The 16,902-nt window shown below is 51.6% G+C and overlaps 2 protein-coding genes across 6 annotated transcripts in view; one reads left to right on the top strand and one right to left on the bottom strand.

Moving 5' to 3' along the window:
• Alc (5'-AMP-activated protein kinase subunit beta-1) overlaps positions 1–16,902 on the bottom strand; it is a 264,921-nt gene that overhangs the window by 58,049 nt on the left and 189,970 nt on the right. The gene's annotated exons all lie outside the window — the stretch shown is intronic.
• The window catches only part of Dac (dachshund family transcription factor), a 149,215-nt gene that overhangs the window by 49,000 nt on the left and 83,313 nt on the right, over positions 1–16,902 (top strand). For 4 of the 5 annotated variants that reach the window (XM_072008870.1, XM_072008868.1, XM_072008869.1 and 1 more), the window contains exon 2: positions 7,350–7,498. In XM_072008870.1, the coding sequence (XP_071864971.1) occupies positions 7,350–7,498 (149 nt within the window). The remainder of the gene's footprint in view (positions 1–7,349; positions 7,499–16,902) is intronic. The other variant, XM_072008867.1, reaches the window with a different exon arrangement.

Genomic DNA, 16,902 nt, shown 5'->3' with positions numbered 1-16,902 from the left:
TTTGCTAGCTTTTACCAAAGGAGATAGAAACGATAGATAGGAGATAGAGACGAACGCGTCAACGCCGAGAGGTCCATCTTTGGTTGGAAGAAATTCGCGAGGACGTCGTCGACTTGAAGTTTCGCGATCGAGCGCGTTCAGAATGTTACAATCCTCTCTCCCTCTTCTTGTTGGATAATCCGCGGTCCAAATTGGCAGGATTACTCGTTCCGAAGACTGGGCCACGTCCTCGAGATTGCCGGGATTACGCGGCTGTAACGCACATCGAGCGTGCTCTGCGTTTCGCCTGCCACGCGCAAATACAGGTATTATCGGGTATTACAGCAAGTACGTATCGCGTGCGTGAAGGAATGTCGCGCCGTCTCGACTGGATCTTTGTCATGCCATGCGAGAACCGTCTTTCGTTCGGCGCCACCGAGATCCGTCCCAGGTGAAACCCGTTAAAAATCGTGCCTGCCGTTCATTCGTATTTATCTAACTCCTAAAACGAGAAGATCGCGAATTGGTATTTGATTGGTATCGCGTGCTCGAGCTAGAGCAGAACGCCACCGGTAATAAACTCGCTCGGTACCTTTACGAGGGTCCCGAAATTGAAACTGGCGCACGAGCCAAGCGCGAATAGCTTCGGAAAAAATATTGCCCATCCTGGACGAGCCCTCGAGACATCTGCCTCGCGCGCTTACACGCTTCGTATTCGGATTAATCGCGCATCTGCACGGTCGAGTTCTCCTCGCCTTTGTCTTTCCGTTCGTCGATCCGATGAGACGATAATCATCGAGCAGTCGGACAAGGTTGCCGGAAGTCTGAGTCTCTTGGCGCGAGTCAGGTGTCGCGACGATTTCAGTAATTTTCTTAGCACCCCCGGTGCGACTCCTCCGACGAACTAGCAAGCTAATAAGCGGCCTACCTAGCCTCGCAACATAAATAAACGAGCCACGCTGAAATCGTAATGTTCCCCAACGCGGCGTGGCATCGAAATTAAAATTAGCCTGGAAGATGGGTCGGCAGGGCGTGAAGGGGGAGCCGGAAGGAGGAACGAGGAGAATGATCGCGAACAAGGGGGAGAAACAGAGAGGTCCGCCCCGAGACGAATATTATGCAAAGCCGCGAGCAATAAAAATAACGTATTGCGACCGAGAGAAGCATAAGTTTTAATCCAATATTACTAAGATAAGTCTACCGAAGCCCACCCTCAGGTCGGAAGAGAAAGATTTCTTTTGTGTGTAACGCACCCCAACTTTACATCGTGGTTATTAGAAAATGCTCTCTCTCGATGCTGGCTCATCGCGTGAGGGGAGTTTTTCTTTCTCCTATCTCTCTCTCCGCCTCTTAATAGCCGCTCGTAAAGATCGCGGGATACGCGCTGTTACTCGGAAAATTTGTTCGGGCGCTACAGCGAGAAGAACTTTTCGAAATTTTTCCGCGTTGTTCGTTCGATGAAAGTCGATTCGGAGGAAACAACCGCGATACGTGTTTGTCTACGGCACCTTTCTCTTCCCTTACTTTCCTACAAATTGCTAACATTTTTCAAACGGGTTCGTACGCTTTCTCGACCGGTATTCGATGCCACCGCGTTCCTACGATTTCCTCCTACTATTTCGTTCTCGGGAAAACGCGACGAATACCGGGAAACGAACGTCAGTGCAAAGTTATGATCCATGGCGGCGCTTTGACATTCTTATTACTCTATTTCACGCAACTTTCTCGATGGACTGTATTACTCCTGTTCGACCCGGCCCGAGGAAGGAAGCACTAAACCGGCTGATGCTTTGTTTCTCGCTCGAGGAACGAGAACGAGCGTGAAAAGGAATAATATCTAGGGTGGTTGTGAGATACAGAGAGCGAGTGTGAGAGCGAGGGGACGTGCGGTGAAGAGAGAGGGAAACGACCGCGCGCATCCAGACCCTCGCACGTTCTTTTCCACTCCGGGCGCGAAATCGGACAAATCCAATCTGACTGACGGGATTGCCGCGATCTATGGAGGAAGGGAGAATGAAGCGCGGGGTTCGGTCCGGTGGAAAGGAAATAATAGAGAGAAAGAGAGAAACTCTCGCGTCGGGATCTGGCTGTTTCGACTCGACGCCCGTACGAGCCCTCGTAAAAATTTATAATTTGGAAAATACCATTCGCCGTTCTCGGATTTCAGCCAGGCAATCGAGTTTATAAAGCGAGAAATCGAAGGAACCCGGTCGATCTTGAAGCAGAGACGAAAAAAAAAAAAAAAAAAAGAGAAAATCGAGGGAAGGGGCGTCGACGACGTCGACGATAACGTCGAAAGACTTTTGACGAAAATTGAAGTCGTTGTTATGACGGGAATTGCCCGCGACGACGCTTTACGAGAGGGACGCACCCGTCGACGCTTGCAACTTTTCGAAAAAGATTCGGGGGATGAGAATCACGCTTTGTGTGCCCGTACTTGTATACCCGTGTATGTGTGCGTACGTGCGCGTACGTGCGTCGTGATGGAGAGAGACGCAGGAGAAAGAGGAGGAACGGTCGGACGATTACGGTCGCCAATGGCCAGAAAACCAGGGAAACGCGTAAAGGCGAAACTGACAATTAGAAGCCGAGCCACGAACGCTCGTATTATTCGTTATATCGTTTTACGACTTCGCGTTCGCTGCAAGCCGCGCCGCGTTAAGCGGTTTATAGTTTTTTTAATTGCCGAAGGGTGTTCCGTGTTACAAGTATGTAGAATCTCTCGTGACCATACAAGAAATCTGGATTATTCCGCTGGCTTGGCGACGTTCACATATATAAATCGGCTACTGATGCGTCAGACGTTGTATCAAATTAGCGCGTGTAACGACGCCGTTGATGCTACTCGTGCGAGCAATCGTAAAAGCCTCGTTACAATCGTAGACGTAATATATTTTGTTTCGACCATGAAATCTTTCCCACACGATCCGGTGTCGGGCCTAAGCCCGTTATAACGGCGTTACTTAAAATTCTTCGAGTAGGCATTGTCCGGTAGGGGAAGTACTTGATATCGAAGCAGCGTGCGGGGCGATTGATGCAGATGTTGCGGGTATCAGTTAAACGCACGTCCGCGTAACGAGAGCTCATCTAGGGACATCCTTTAGTGGTTCGCAGAAAGACAATAGGAGAAACGTGAATAACGCTGTACACAACGCGCACGTTCTGCGTTGACTGTGGAACACAGAAACCATGTAAAAAGATCTCACGGCAAAGAATGCAGCGTTTAAAGTATGGTACGAGCCGCTAGCACGGTTCGTTCTCGTTTCTCCTCGGCTATGGCCTCAGGTTCCCGCGTTTTCGGGGAGAGTGTTTGAACGGCGCAGAACGGTAGCAGGATGCGATAACGCTCGAGCATCGTAATTCAAAGATAGCGCGTTGTTTAACAAGCAACAGTGGCTCCTTTGTCGAGTCGAGCGGTGCTGAGATCGGTGAAACGACCTGGCCTACGAATTCCACGCTACGATACAGCGAACGCGAGGAAAATCCGGAAGTGAAATAGCCGGGGCGGGAATGGAAGGGTGTAGAGGGGGGTAGGTGGAGAGAGGGGAAAAGGGTGGAAGGGAGGAGGAGGGAGCGAGAGCCGGTGGCCGTTTGGCCTGGAATCGTGTTCCGGTCGCGGTCGAGGCTCGATCCTCGCGAGCTTAACCCACATGCGACCGCGTGTATACACGCGTCGACAACTGCTGGCTGCAGCGCAACATCAGAGACCGTTTAATCCCGGAATGCCGAATACGAGAGAGCAGATCGTCGGCCCCGAGCGATAGATTTGGCCAGTACGCGAAAACGGGGTTGCAACCCTCTGCTCGAGAGTGCACCCTATCCCTCGCCGGGCCATTAATAATATACCCATATTGGACACAATTCACCTTGAAATTAACCGGCAGCCGATTGGTAAGCCCGGGCAAATTGACTTCGAAATTGACAATTTATAGTCGCTCGATTCCGGCCTCGCCTCTCCTCCTGCTCCTGCTGCTGCTCCTCCTCCTCCCTCCTTGTTTGTAATTCTCTCTCGTTTCTCGCACATCTTATTTTCCTTTCTCGCCAAGATCGATCGTGATCGCCGCCAGGGATGACGTACTCTCGAATTTCAACCATTACGAGTGATCGAGAGTCGTGTCGATGATTCGACGAGTCGCGGCAATTTTCTCTCGTTCTTTCCTTTTTCTCTTGCGAGACGCCAGATGGATAAGTTTGTAACGAATGCGAAACGAATTTCGAACACACGTTTATCGGCGAGATCGAGAAACACGAAAGGCGAGAGTCTAGCGTTGCCTCGGTGATCCAAGGGACCAGGTCGTTCGATCCTTAAACGGCCCATCACGTAAGAATGGGTTGCAACTGTTCCTCGCGGATTGGGATTGGCTTTCTTTGTATATCTCCGTGCTTTTTCAGCCTTGTCGGATTCTTTTCTGTGCGTTCTCGGTTCTCGTTTCACCGAACGGTCGGAGCCACTTCTGCGGTACAGCGATCATTAAGGCGGGGAATGATCGGATCAAAGCATAGCACCTGGCGCGATCATCGCGAATCCCACACGCGATACACGACCGGACGCGAATCGAGTGCAACGCAAACGTAACTTCTATCTAATCGATCGATCTGGATCGATTATCTGGCAGGTTCCATCGAGGAGGATCCCGAAGTAAGTCGTAGGTGTATTTCTTTCGATCAGTAACCTATACAGTGCATTAAAAGTATACGTATAAGAACTCTTAAGAATCAGACACGTTACTTGTTCAGGATGCTTACGTGCCTATTCAGCTGCCGAATCGCCCAACGATAAAGATAGATTCTGTCAATTTCATCTACCGACAAGTACCGATAATCTTACAGTAGCCGTTCCACTCTACTGGCCGTTGATTAGAATTTCTACGAATTCAAATTAACCGGAGAGTGGTTCTTGACGCAATCGCTACGACGATTATGCATCTCGAGGAATTTCTACGTTTCCAGTAGTTTTTATCGCGTGTGAGGCAGTTGAATGCTTGCTTACAGTCTGTCAGCGATATTTATCTAGATTTTTCAACCACACGCAGGAAAAAGTTGGCGCCAAGAGGCGTGATCAATGCGTTAAGGTATCCTGCGCTTCGTATCCCGGTAGGGGAATTAATTCCTCCCAGCCGAAACGAAATCTAGTAGCTACGGGGCTCCGTGGTTGTCGCAATAAGGCCGATTACTATCGATCTCCTTTTCTTCCTCGATCTCTTGGCCAACGATAGGTCACGATCACCTTATCCCCACGAAATCATGCAACATCGGTTTCGCAAACACCTTTCCTCGGTATCCGGTCGATTGTTTCAGACGAACCGTTTCTTCGATGTCCGATACTTTCATCGTACGGTCACACCTGGCTTCTTATTAAGGCGTATTTAATTAATTGCGTGTTTATTAAATCAGTCGAATTTTGGCCATGTATATTGAACCTTTTACAGATAAATCAGAGTCGTTACGCGAAGAAGGGATGGAACACGATAGCCCGTTCATTTTGACGCGACGTTTTTCTTATTTCGCCGGTAGATTCGTACGCAAACAAGTACGCATTATACTGGCCTAAGCGTTCGAGAGTGCGTTCTTGTTTTCGGTGTAACCCGAAGCTAAGCGGTTTAAGAGATCAACGCCGTATAAACCGGCCGTCTGAGAATCGTCTGGAGATCTCGTGCGTGAGAGCTGGCAGAGAGACAGAAAGGGACTAAACGGCGAGAAGAAGAGAGCACGATAAACGAGAACGAACTACGAAGAATGGAGAACGAGAGGACGAGTCGGAGAGTGGGAGGGCGCCAGGGAAACGAACAACGAAGATCGAGAGATCGAGTGCCTCTAGATGAAGAGAGCGGAAAAAGTACCCCGTAGGAGCGATAGAGGAGGGGGTGTAGAGTCAACGCAGAAAGAGGACGAGGAAGACCGTGGGCAACGCGAAGAGGTAAAGCGAGAGAGCAGGCAGAAAGACGGGATGAAAAATTAGATTTACAAATCTGTCCTGACTACTATGAGATTGCTCGCTTACCAAGCAGAGATTCTCAACCCGGCCGAGCTTTTCGTAGCGTTTCTGTCACCGGGTATAAATACCGAGAGGACTGGTCCTCTTCCTCCTACACCGTGCTTCAATTTTCGTTCCTTCTCTTTGCTTCATTTTCGTCGGCACGTTGCTACCCGCCCTCCACTCGTCAACGACGCGACGCTTTCGTCGAACGAAATCGTTTACGCTCCGCTGCCAATGGCTGCATCCTACAAAGGGCGCCATCGGCCCGGCAAGATTATCGGTTAAATTTGAAACGGATTCCGGAATGAAACTGACGCGAGTCGTCCGTAGGAACAAAGTCGGCCGGAGTCGCGGTTGAGTACCACTGGAAGAATATAGCCGCTATATCGGGAACGGAGGAAAGGATCCTGCCACGGTAACAACGAGTCGCAGTCTCAGTCTCAGACCCGGCGAAAGCAAAAGCTCGAATCACGCGTGTACGCGTATGTACACTTTGCGCGGCGTGTGTCCGTGGCTGGTGTGTATATGGAAGCGCCTCTCCGGCGCCTGCCGCCTATGAAAAATGAACGTTTCTGCCAGCCGCGGTATCTACTCCGAACCATCCTGTGAGATCGTTCCACGTCAGATACTTTTGCGCGCAATTCGCGACACGCTGCTTGCGGCTAGTCGCTTCTATTCTTCTCGACCGTCGCCGATTTTCCGATTGTTGGCGAGAATCGGTGTACATAGGTGCGGAATATTCCCGCGACCCCTCTTTGAAACCGCGTCCAAGGAGAATAATCGAGTCTTCGAGACACGATAAGTTACGCAAATGCAGGCTGTTTGGCCCGTTCCGTCGCCTCTCGCGCGCCTTTATCTTCCCCTCTGCTAGATTTATCGCGGCAAACGTCACTACGTATTAGCCGGTGGTATCTCGTGACTCGTAGCCACGCTCGCTCGCGACCACGCTCAGCCCCGCACAGATCGCGAGAAGGTGAACTTCATTCGGCTGCAGTCGGCCAAGAACCAGTTCTCGAAACGTAGCGGCGTTCTAGATACAGTCTAATCGACACTTGTAGCGACCAGAGGTTGGTCATCGAGTTTCATTCGAGCGTTTCCTCTCTTCCTTCGAGATCGATGAGTCTCGAGATCGGAGCCGGGGGACCGGCCGAAGAGTCATCGTTTAGCGAGAAAAGACGCACTCATTTTGCTCGCATAAAAAGCGTTCGCGTTATTTGTCGTATTAATATTTGTCATATCCATTATCCAGTATCGGATATATTATACTGGAAACGTCTTTTCTCGTGACGTAATCGAATAACTTACGACGAGAGTCGTAAGCTCGACGATCGGGGTAAGACATTACCTCGATGACAGGTGTCTCTAACCACAGTAACTCTCTACCACTGTACAGCTCCAGGCCAGGAAGACCACCGAAGAGAGCTTCCGTCGGTCTGAGTCTCGCAGCCAGCCACCTGGCCGCCGCGACCGGTCACCACCCCCAGCATTCTCTCAAGAAGCACCGAATGGACAACGGCGATTACTACGAGAACGGGCATTTGGGTAAGTCTCGTTACACTTTCTTTTGTTCAAACAGCCGCTCGTAAGCGTCACCGACGCTCGATCGATAGGCCCGCTCGACGGCTGCTTACGATTCTGGTTACGACCGTGCGAACGACTTTTTAGCCATTCGAGGCCTGTCCCGTGTCTGGTGTCTTCGAGACGTTCGTATTTCACGCCGCGTGTCGTGTCCTTTCTCTCGATAACGCCACGTTTTATGGAGACGCCACGGATTTAGCGACAACACTGTGCCACAATGTTGTTGGCTGGCTAGTCGAACATTCGAACGTTGTTCAACGACCGTGAACAACGAGACGCGTTGAAACGCCGCAAATGATTGAAGAGGAAACTTTTACAATGTGGAAAATGGGAATTTTTGAATTAATCGAGTTCATTATTGTGCGAGAGTCATATCGAGGATGACATCGTCGCAACGATCAACGTCGAAAGCGTGGAAAAAAGGGACGAAATCGTGGAATAGGCAAGCCACCCGTAGGTGAAGCGGTAGAATCGCGTAGATACGTAGCCCTGGTACCAGGGGCACGCACTTGATTACTGCCATCCGTATACGCGCCGGGCCACGGTGACCCTACCGATCAATTAATTAGGGGAATCAAACACACTTGGAGTGAGCAAATTAACTGCAACTGCACCGTCGTGTTGCGGCCTGTGGTGGCGGTTGCCGATGTCGATATTGCATCGATGTACTCGTACCTCCAACGGCTTCTCCTCGCCGTCCCTAAATCTTCTTATTGTTTAGACGCATCACCTCTCCGCTCGATCCTCTGCCTTTTCCATGATAATAGCAAAAGGCTGTAGCGCATGACGCTAATTAACGTCCTTAAATTATCGTGGCGTTTCGCAAGAACGGTTATTCGGTCTTCGAAAGCGGTAAACTCTAGGCAAAGTCGGATCGTAAAATCGCGTCGAACCGCGTCGACGATCGCCGTTCGGAAATTGGTTAAGCAAATAATCGCGAATACGCCGGCCGTTCAATTTTACGGGCAAATACGTTTGACGGTGCAACGTTAATGAATTAATGCCACGCGGACGAGCGCAAGCACGAACGTAGTTGCAGAACTGTACGATCGCAGCCGGGGTAAACGTTGAAACGGCGAGCAATTAATTACGAGCCCGCGGTAATTGTATAATTGTTTTACGATTGGATCCCCTTTCTGGGTACGATTGATCGCCGCGGCTGCCACGACCCGTTTCCTTTTAACTTTGTCGCCGCGCTCGTACCAAGGATGCGGCCCCCGCTTCGGACCAACAACGCCGGACGATTCGCTTGTTACACGGCAGCCTCGTAAAATGGGAATCGTAAACATCCGTGTGCCGCGTATTCGTCGCGAGTCTTTAATCTCCGCGTGCTGTAAAAAGTTATGTAGTTTTTCTGGCGTTCAAGGAACTTGGATCCTTTCATTCCTGAATGTCCCAATTAACTACGGTTCGTTTTTTTCCCTTGTAGAAACGCGGATAAAAAGCGCCCAGGAACGTAGATACATTTACATGGTATAGTAAAAGTTACAAAAGTGTACGCGTTTAATCGTCGAATAAATGGAAAGTTATCGGAGACGCGATCGCACACCCAGAAGCACGCGTTCGTGCGACTTTTGAGCCGAGGATTATCTTTCGCGAACCATTCCTTATGATATCAATTTACCGCGAGAGGAGCGAGGATCCATCGCGACGGGCTCCTACGGTATCGGCGCTCCTTCGGCTCATCGGGAACAACGAAGGTCGCGAGTAAAGCTGAAAAAACAAAGAGACGAGAAGGGAGGGTAAAAAAAGGTGGAAGCAAAGAGTATGGAGAAGGACGCAGGAAGGGAGAGTGCGAGACGAAAGCAACACGTACCGGGAGAGCGGCGTGGCTCGCGTACAGCGGATTTTTTTCAATTTGGACCGGTAGGCGAGCGCCACTTGCCATAACGCAATTAATAAACTCAACGAGCGAGATCCGATCCCGATAGCGGCGGCGTAACATCCATTCGGGACGTAGCGGGCACAATGGCCGGCACAATGGCCGTGTATACGTGCACCCAACGCTCGGTACAGCCAGGACGGCCGATACGCATCTATGTTGTCTCTACAAAATTAAAACCCATGAGAAAAATAAATAGCCGGAAGGGGAGAGCAGGGTAGGAAGCGAGCAGTTCGAGATGCAGAAAGAGAGAGAGAGAGAGAGAGAGAGAGAGAGAGGGAGAGAGAGAAAGAGATGGGAAGCGAAAGAGAGCAAAGCGGTAACGCGAGCGGGGGTTGCTTGGCTTAGGTTAACGACGTGTGCGCGCCGCGTGTGTAGGAGAGAGCCTCTCTTTCTCCCTTCGGATGGATGGGAAGCCGCGTAGCTCGCGCCTTCTGGCCGGATTCGCGGCTTACGGTAGCTCGCTCTCTCCATTTGCCACGATCGTTTTTCGATGAAACTATTCCCGGAGCTGGAACTATTAGGCTAGGCTGCGTAATAAACTAATGACTATCGGCTAACGTCGAGCCGTTCGTGTGCGTTTCTGCCCTCGGTAATTATTTAATGCATCGATTACCGAAATAGCATTAATCAAATTGGCCGGCCGCTATTTATATTATATGACCTAATGCACGGCGAATCGTATATTAATGCGCAAACTAAGTAAATTATCCAAGCATCCGCGTTTACGCGGCGAACGTGAATTTCCCTTCTTCCACCTCGAGAGACCCTGAGTGATTCTGGTCGCGTGTGTGTGCGAACGACCGGCACGGAATCGGCGTTGCGCGGACCGACAGATTCCAGAGCGGGAATATATCGGTGGCACTTGGAAACGGTGAATCGTCGATAGTCGATGGCGAAACACCGCGAGCAGACGAGTCGCGAATGGGTGCGAATCGGTGGAGGCAAGGGCGAATAGAGAGGAAGAGCGGTGGGTGTTCGGGCGGATACAAGAGAGGGGCGACGCCGAGTGGGTGGCTGGGGTGGTTCGGCCGGTCGCGGCTGCAACGACGCTGTACTGGCGAGCGAATGCTCATAAAAGCATTGATTAACTGTTGCCGGTCGTAGGTCAGCCAACGCGGCTGGCTCGTGTACCAATAAAACCCGGTTAATAGGGGGTCGACGTCGCTTCGATATCGCGCCATCGACCGTTCTATTCCGTTCCATTCCATTCGCAGGCCTCCTTTCGCAGCGACGATTTTCACACTCTGAAAATCGAGCCCAGTCGAAGGCTAGTCTCGGAAAGCCACGAATTTGCGGTCGAAATACCGACTCGGATCGCGTATCGGCGCAAAGTAATTAACGAGTCGGAGTAAGGGAATCTCTGGCGGAAAAGCGGACGATGGCTAGCGTCGCCTGATCAGAGGTTCTCGCGCAGCAACGATTGGGCTCTAAAGATACAAATGGTCGGGGGGTGGATGTTGCCGTACCAGCGACGAGAACCACTGGCTTAGGTGGAATTTTCAGGCTGCGGTTAGAAATTACGCGCGGGGCAGAGGGTCGTGGCTACGAGGGACGCGAAACCGAAGCCAAAACCGAGCGGTCCGGAGATTCGACACGAAAGTGAAATAATCCTCGCGATTAAAGCGATAATAACGCTCCGCGAGATTATTACACGGTCCGAGTTTCAACGATACGAGGGGAGACACGATACGATATTTTCGTTTCACAGGCTGTTATGATTTTCTGCCCCCGCGATATTTTATGCCGTGTATTTTCTCGTCCATCGAGGACGATTATTCTCGCGCGAAGCGGAGGTGAGATTCGGGACGGAGACAAGGACGAAATGGTGGGAGAAGCAAGTTCCGCGCGAGACAGAGTAACAAAACGCCGGTGAATTAAACCCGTTCGTTGCTGCAACATCGTTCTGCGTGGCACGCCGCCGTAAATCAGTCGGGCCAGGAATTTTCGCGTTTCACTGGTTTTTGCCTCGTAACGAAACACTCGCATGCTCCAGCCAAATGAAGACGTTAAGCGGCGACGCAGGAGAAAAAGTAGGCACGGCCTCGCTGCAGGGAGTTCGCCGGACGAACCGTGTTTGCTTTAACGCTCGGAATGTGGAACGAACCCGGTCATGTTCTGACTTTGCGACTTGAAAAACTCGAAATTGTCGTGCAATCGAGCGGTACCATTCTCTGCCCCTTTATATTCGACTGCGTTATGGGTCGTGCAATTGCGATAACCCGCCGGTTGCTCGTGCGTAAAAGATCGTCGCATTCGACCCTCGCTGCGAACAAGCTGACGCGCATCCTACACTGTCGCGCCATAAATCGCTCGCGAGACAACGTGGCCGGTTTTAGTACGACTTAATTACCGTGCTCCACGCGCCGTTTAATCGGTCGTTTCATCTCGTGGAGACCGCGCGTCGCCCGATTCAGCGTGAATCGAACGAGTTTTGGTACGTATGTATATACGTTCGCGTGCCACGGTAGTCAGCGGACGAACAAAACCGGAGAAGGTGGATTCACGCGGGTTGCGACTCTCCTACGAGGGTACGCGGGCTTTTTAGGAGAGTGATGGCAATTTCCTGCGGTTAAAACCGAGGCTAATTGCTTCAAAAATCTGTACTAATTTGCCGGCCATTCCGGCACGGCGGTTCAGGGGAGGGGGGCGGCAGGTTGGCTGGTTGGCCGTCGGTGCTCGCCCGGCACCGGGGTGATGGTGGTAGTCAACAATTTACTCGTTAGCGGCCGGCGAGTGCCGCGCCGCTCAATTAACTCGCGAATCAACGAGCGGGCCGCTTTGTCCTCGAGCGAGCGAGCATAGCGCGCGCTCTAGCTCGCTCGTTCGTGTATTTTTATAATTTGCGCGGCCCTCGTGACCAACAAACCGGCGGAAATGCGTGAAACAACGGGCTAGGCCAACTGTGGAGGGGTAGAGGAAAAAAAAAACAGTCACGCACACGTATGCGCGAGCATACACACGCGCGCGCATCTACAAACGAGCGGAGGGAGAATAACGCGAAAAAAAGCGCGGGGGAAATGAAAACCGACACCACGGATCGTGGCTTGTTTTCTACCGGCGGAACCTCCCCCTCGACACGGGGTAAATGTCTACTTTCGAGGGCGGTCGACCGGGCCGGTTGCTCGTTTACACGGGCACATGTCAAAGGTCCTGGTTACGCGTGTACCCACGCAAACGAGCCGCGGTTTTTTGCCGCGCTATTTATTTTCTTTTCATTTCCGTTCTCGTTCGGGCTGAAAGCGCTGGTAACGAGCGCTAGCGCCACTCGTTCGACTACAACCGGGACACGGCTGCCTTTAAATCGCTCAACACTCGATATTCGTGAGGCACATGCAACACGCACAAACCTAACTCTGCTTGCGATACAAACTTCGAAACGCTTAACCGCTGGCGAAATCGAAGCGTACGAGAAAGGGGGACCGGCAGAGAGAGAGAGAGAGAGAGAGAGACAGAGAGACAGAGAGACAGACAGACAGACAGACAGAGAAAGAGAGGGAGAGAGAGAGAGAGAGAAAGGGATTGTAAATGCTGAACTGTGGCAGAACTCGGAGTAGAACGATCTGGATTCAAGCGGAAACGCTTAGGGTCGTACGAAATCGACGCTGCGCTCCTAGTTCGGGTCGTGGATAATACAAATCCCGGTAGGCATTGCGCGATAAAGGAAACCGGTATCGAGCGCCGCCTCCGTCTCTTTCGCTCTCTTCCCACTCTTTCTTCCACGAACCTCTCTTTCTCTCTCTACCTCAACGCCTCTCTTCGTCGCTCCACAACTTCTCGATTCGCTCGATCCCCGGCACTACAGGCAACTGGGCAGGTTTACCTTCGGCGAGTGCACAAAAGTGCCCCGATCCAGCTTCTGGGCCCAGCCAGTCGGAAGATATTAATAACAAAATATGATATAATGGGAGCATCCCCGGCGAAATACAATACAATGTTTATGCAGAGGATTAACCGATGTTACGAGCACGTGAAAAAGTATCGACCGGCGAGCAGCAAGAGAGATGCGGGGCCGTTGGTCCGAGCGGACTATTGCAACGCTGTCCAAGTTCACGGGCCGAGCCAACGGGCAGATGTGCCTACGAGAACGCACGGGTCCCGGGCTCGATCTTTGGTTTTGATTACCCCGCGGGAAAGATTTACCTTCCAGATTAGCTCTGGCATCGATTTTTCGAAGACCCGATTGCCAAACGTAAACGGTTCGCTTCTCGCTCTCTTTTTTGACGCGTCCACGATCCATTTCGTTCGCTTCAGAAATAACAACCACGTTGATCGATTCGAATGCGTTCGTTGGAATTACAGTTTATCGCAGAGTTCAGCGACTGGTAAATGAAGTTGATCGATTTCGCAAGAATTTTGAGCAACTGCGGCAGAAGATGTAAGCGTCACGAGAATCATATGGATATGGAACAGCGTTTCGCAACAAAGTCGCAACGTGGAAGATTTTAGAGAATATCGGCGCCACTGTTCGTGACCGGGACGAAAGGGATTCCCAAAAAGGTCTGAAAAAGGAGTCCACCGGCGGCGAATCGGGTGCGATAAAACCAAAGGTTTCGTGCGTATCATCATCATTTCCGAAATAAAATATGCGTCCCTCTTTCTTCGGGTGGAGTTGCGTGCCGAAGCCGTGGTCGCGCGGTGAAATCCAAAATCCGCGCCGGCGGCTATACGATCGCGTATGCCTGCTCGGAATAGATAATTTTGCGAACGATGCAGCCCGCGCGATCGTATCTAATTTTATAAATTCGCGGTACCTCGACTGGTTGGCGAAGACAACGCGGAATATAGAGAATCTAACGCTGAACCGAACCTGTCGAAGAATAGCTGGCAGGAAATGAAAAACGGAGATGGCGTTTGTGACAGCGCCGAAGCGGATCACGATGACGTTGCCGAAGAGGCAACGACGGACGACGAAGCAAGAAGAGCGCGCGAAGAAGTAAAAAAGGCGGGAGGTGGAGGTGGTGGAGGAGCAGCGGGAACGAAGATGCGAGACAACCGACTACAAACCACGAGGAGTGTAAATAATACTAAGGCTGATTGTGGGCGTGGCTGACAGAACTCTAAAAACCTTCGACTATATATCAAAAGGTTTACTGCCCTCGGATGATGCTCGTATCCGAGGAGACCCTGGAAGAACAAATACTGGACTGCTCTTTCGCGAGGAGACGCGTGGTAGGCAGCCAGTCGAAGAAGGCCCATGAACGAAAGGGACGAGAGATAGGGTTAGGGTTGGGAAGGAAACTGGACGTCCGACTAGCCGGATCTTATCGTCGTTAGGACGCTTCGCGAGAATGATCGACCGTATCTTATGCCTCTTCATTCTTCTTTCGTTGCTCGTAAGGTAGCTTACGTCTCAATATCGCAAAATACCTTCCGTCCTATCTTCCCGGTCGTCCAGTGTTTTCGTTTCAATGCCAACCCTACTACTTTGCTACCGATCAACGGAAAGGCGATCGACGCGTCCCGATGACATCGTGAAAACGTCCCGCGAAGAAATGAAATACCAGCGGAACGGTGTTCGCGGCTGTCTCATGCGAGGCAGCGAGCTACGTCTCAATACGGGCAAGCGATTAAGAAGAATGGGTGTGGTGAAAGAGGAAAGCGAGGAAAGAAGAGCAGGGAAGGAAGGAGGAGCAAGGAGGAGGTATACATAGTCATGGCATCCACTCTCTCCTCGGTTGTTTCCAGACTGGACGCAGGGAGCTACCTCGATGGCTGCCCGCCTGCCTGCCTGTCTGCCTGCCTGCTCGGCTGCTCGCCTGTTCGCCTGGCTGGCTGGCTGCTTGCCTGCCCGCTTGCCTGCTAGCCCGGCTTCGAGTCTCTCGATTACTTGAAAAACCGGATTCCTCCTGCGCGAAACTGTGTTTCCCGTCTCGTGTTTATGTAGCAATACACGTCGATGGAACAATGTTGGATGGGATGCACGTGCATGCAGCCGGCTAACGGGCTAAGCGCGTACGCGAGAATCCAGCTCCCGATCGGGATCACGAATCGATGACACTGTCCGAGAATGCCCGAGGAATGGATGACGGTCCCGTGGCACGTTGTTCAAGGAAGAAAAGACGCGCGGCACAGCGAAGAAGAGGCGAGGAAGAGGCGGAGAAGATGCGAAGAAGAAGCGAAGGAGGGATGGCGTGGAAAGTACTTAAAGGGCCACGATGTCATCGGCTGTAGCCGGAGGGTCGGTGTTCGAGGGTTAAATCCAAGGGTTTTGAGGGAGTCGGTGTCGAGGGTAAACATATACATACCTAAGCGCAAATAACGCGCGTTGTTGGAGTTCGTGGCCGAGCATCGAGATAGGAAGACAGGGAGAAAGGGAGTCGGTGGATTTCTTCGTCGTTTGGTAGGAACAATGGCGGCAAGTCGAGGATCCGCGGACAAAGGGCAAATTTTCCGAATAATTTCACGATGCCTCGTCTCGGTGGTCATTCGAGCAGAGAGAGAGCGGTCGGTTTTTTGGCCCGTACGACTACTGTTGGCAGTGGCCGAAAAAAGAAAAATTACAAAGGAAAATGAAAGTTGAAACCATGTATTGGAAGGCAGAGATAGTCATAGGATGTATCGATGGTGTTGAACGTTTCTTTGCTTGTAGTAGGTTCGCGGTCGAAAACACCGGCGTACTCGGTAAATTTTCGTTAAGTCTAGCAGAAGATCGAGACGATAGCGATGGGAGGAAAGTCTGGCCGTGATCGCGACGCATAACAAATTCCACCTGTGCAGACGGCTCGCCTTCCATTCATCTGTCCATCGCGGAGGGCCGCGCTGGAAGAAGGAACAGACGTGACGAGGTCGCGGTGGAGAGGGATACCAGGCACTCGTTTAGCTCGGCAATTTATTCTCGCGTTTTGTAATTAACACCAGAAAAGAAGTAGCGCAGTCGTCCTTCTCTTACGGGCACGAGACGCACGGCACGAGGGTGGTGGTGACTACCCACCTCCCGTAGTCCTCCCTTCGCCTTCGTCTCCTTTCTCTGGCCGCAACGCCGAGTCCGACTGCTGATTTCGCATCTTCGCCTCCGCCTCCGCGCCGAAAGCGTTACACATGCAAAGAAAACACGCGTATCGTTATTAAGCGGCGTGGAAGTCAAAGTCCGCTCTCTCGGCGGATCTCTCGGCTCGTGGATGAGAAACGCCGTGTGTGGATGAAAGGAGCAAAGAGGGAGGATAAAGGGTAACGAGAGAAAAAGCGAGATCCGCAGATACGGAGGAGAATATGGTCGAAGGAGAAAGAAAGGAAGAAAGTGAAGGAAGGACAAGAGGGAGAGAATGCGCACGGTCAGAAGGGCCAAGGGAGTACCAGGGAGAAGTTGAACGAAGAGGAAGACACAGGGAGGACGGTGTAGAAAGGGAGACGAAAAGGTGGAGGATGATGGAGGCCTCTCCTCCGCATGCCACTGCAGTCAGGCCAGACAGAAAGCGGTCTGTATAATTATGGGTTGTCACCTCATCAGCCACGAGAGGGGCAAAGAGGTGCCGGTATACGTCCG

The sequence above is a fragment of the Bombus fervidus genome, chromosome 8, assembly GCF_041682495.2.
Source record: "Bombus fervidus isolate BK054 chromosome 8, iyBomFerv1, whole genome shotgun sequence".
NCBI classification, from domain to species: Eukaryota; Metazoa; Arthropoda; class Insecta; order Hymenoptera; family Apidae; genus Bombus; species Bombus fervidus.
This window is presented reverse-complemented; position numbering and strand designations above follow the sequence as displayed.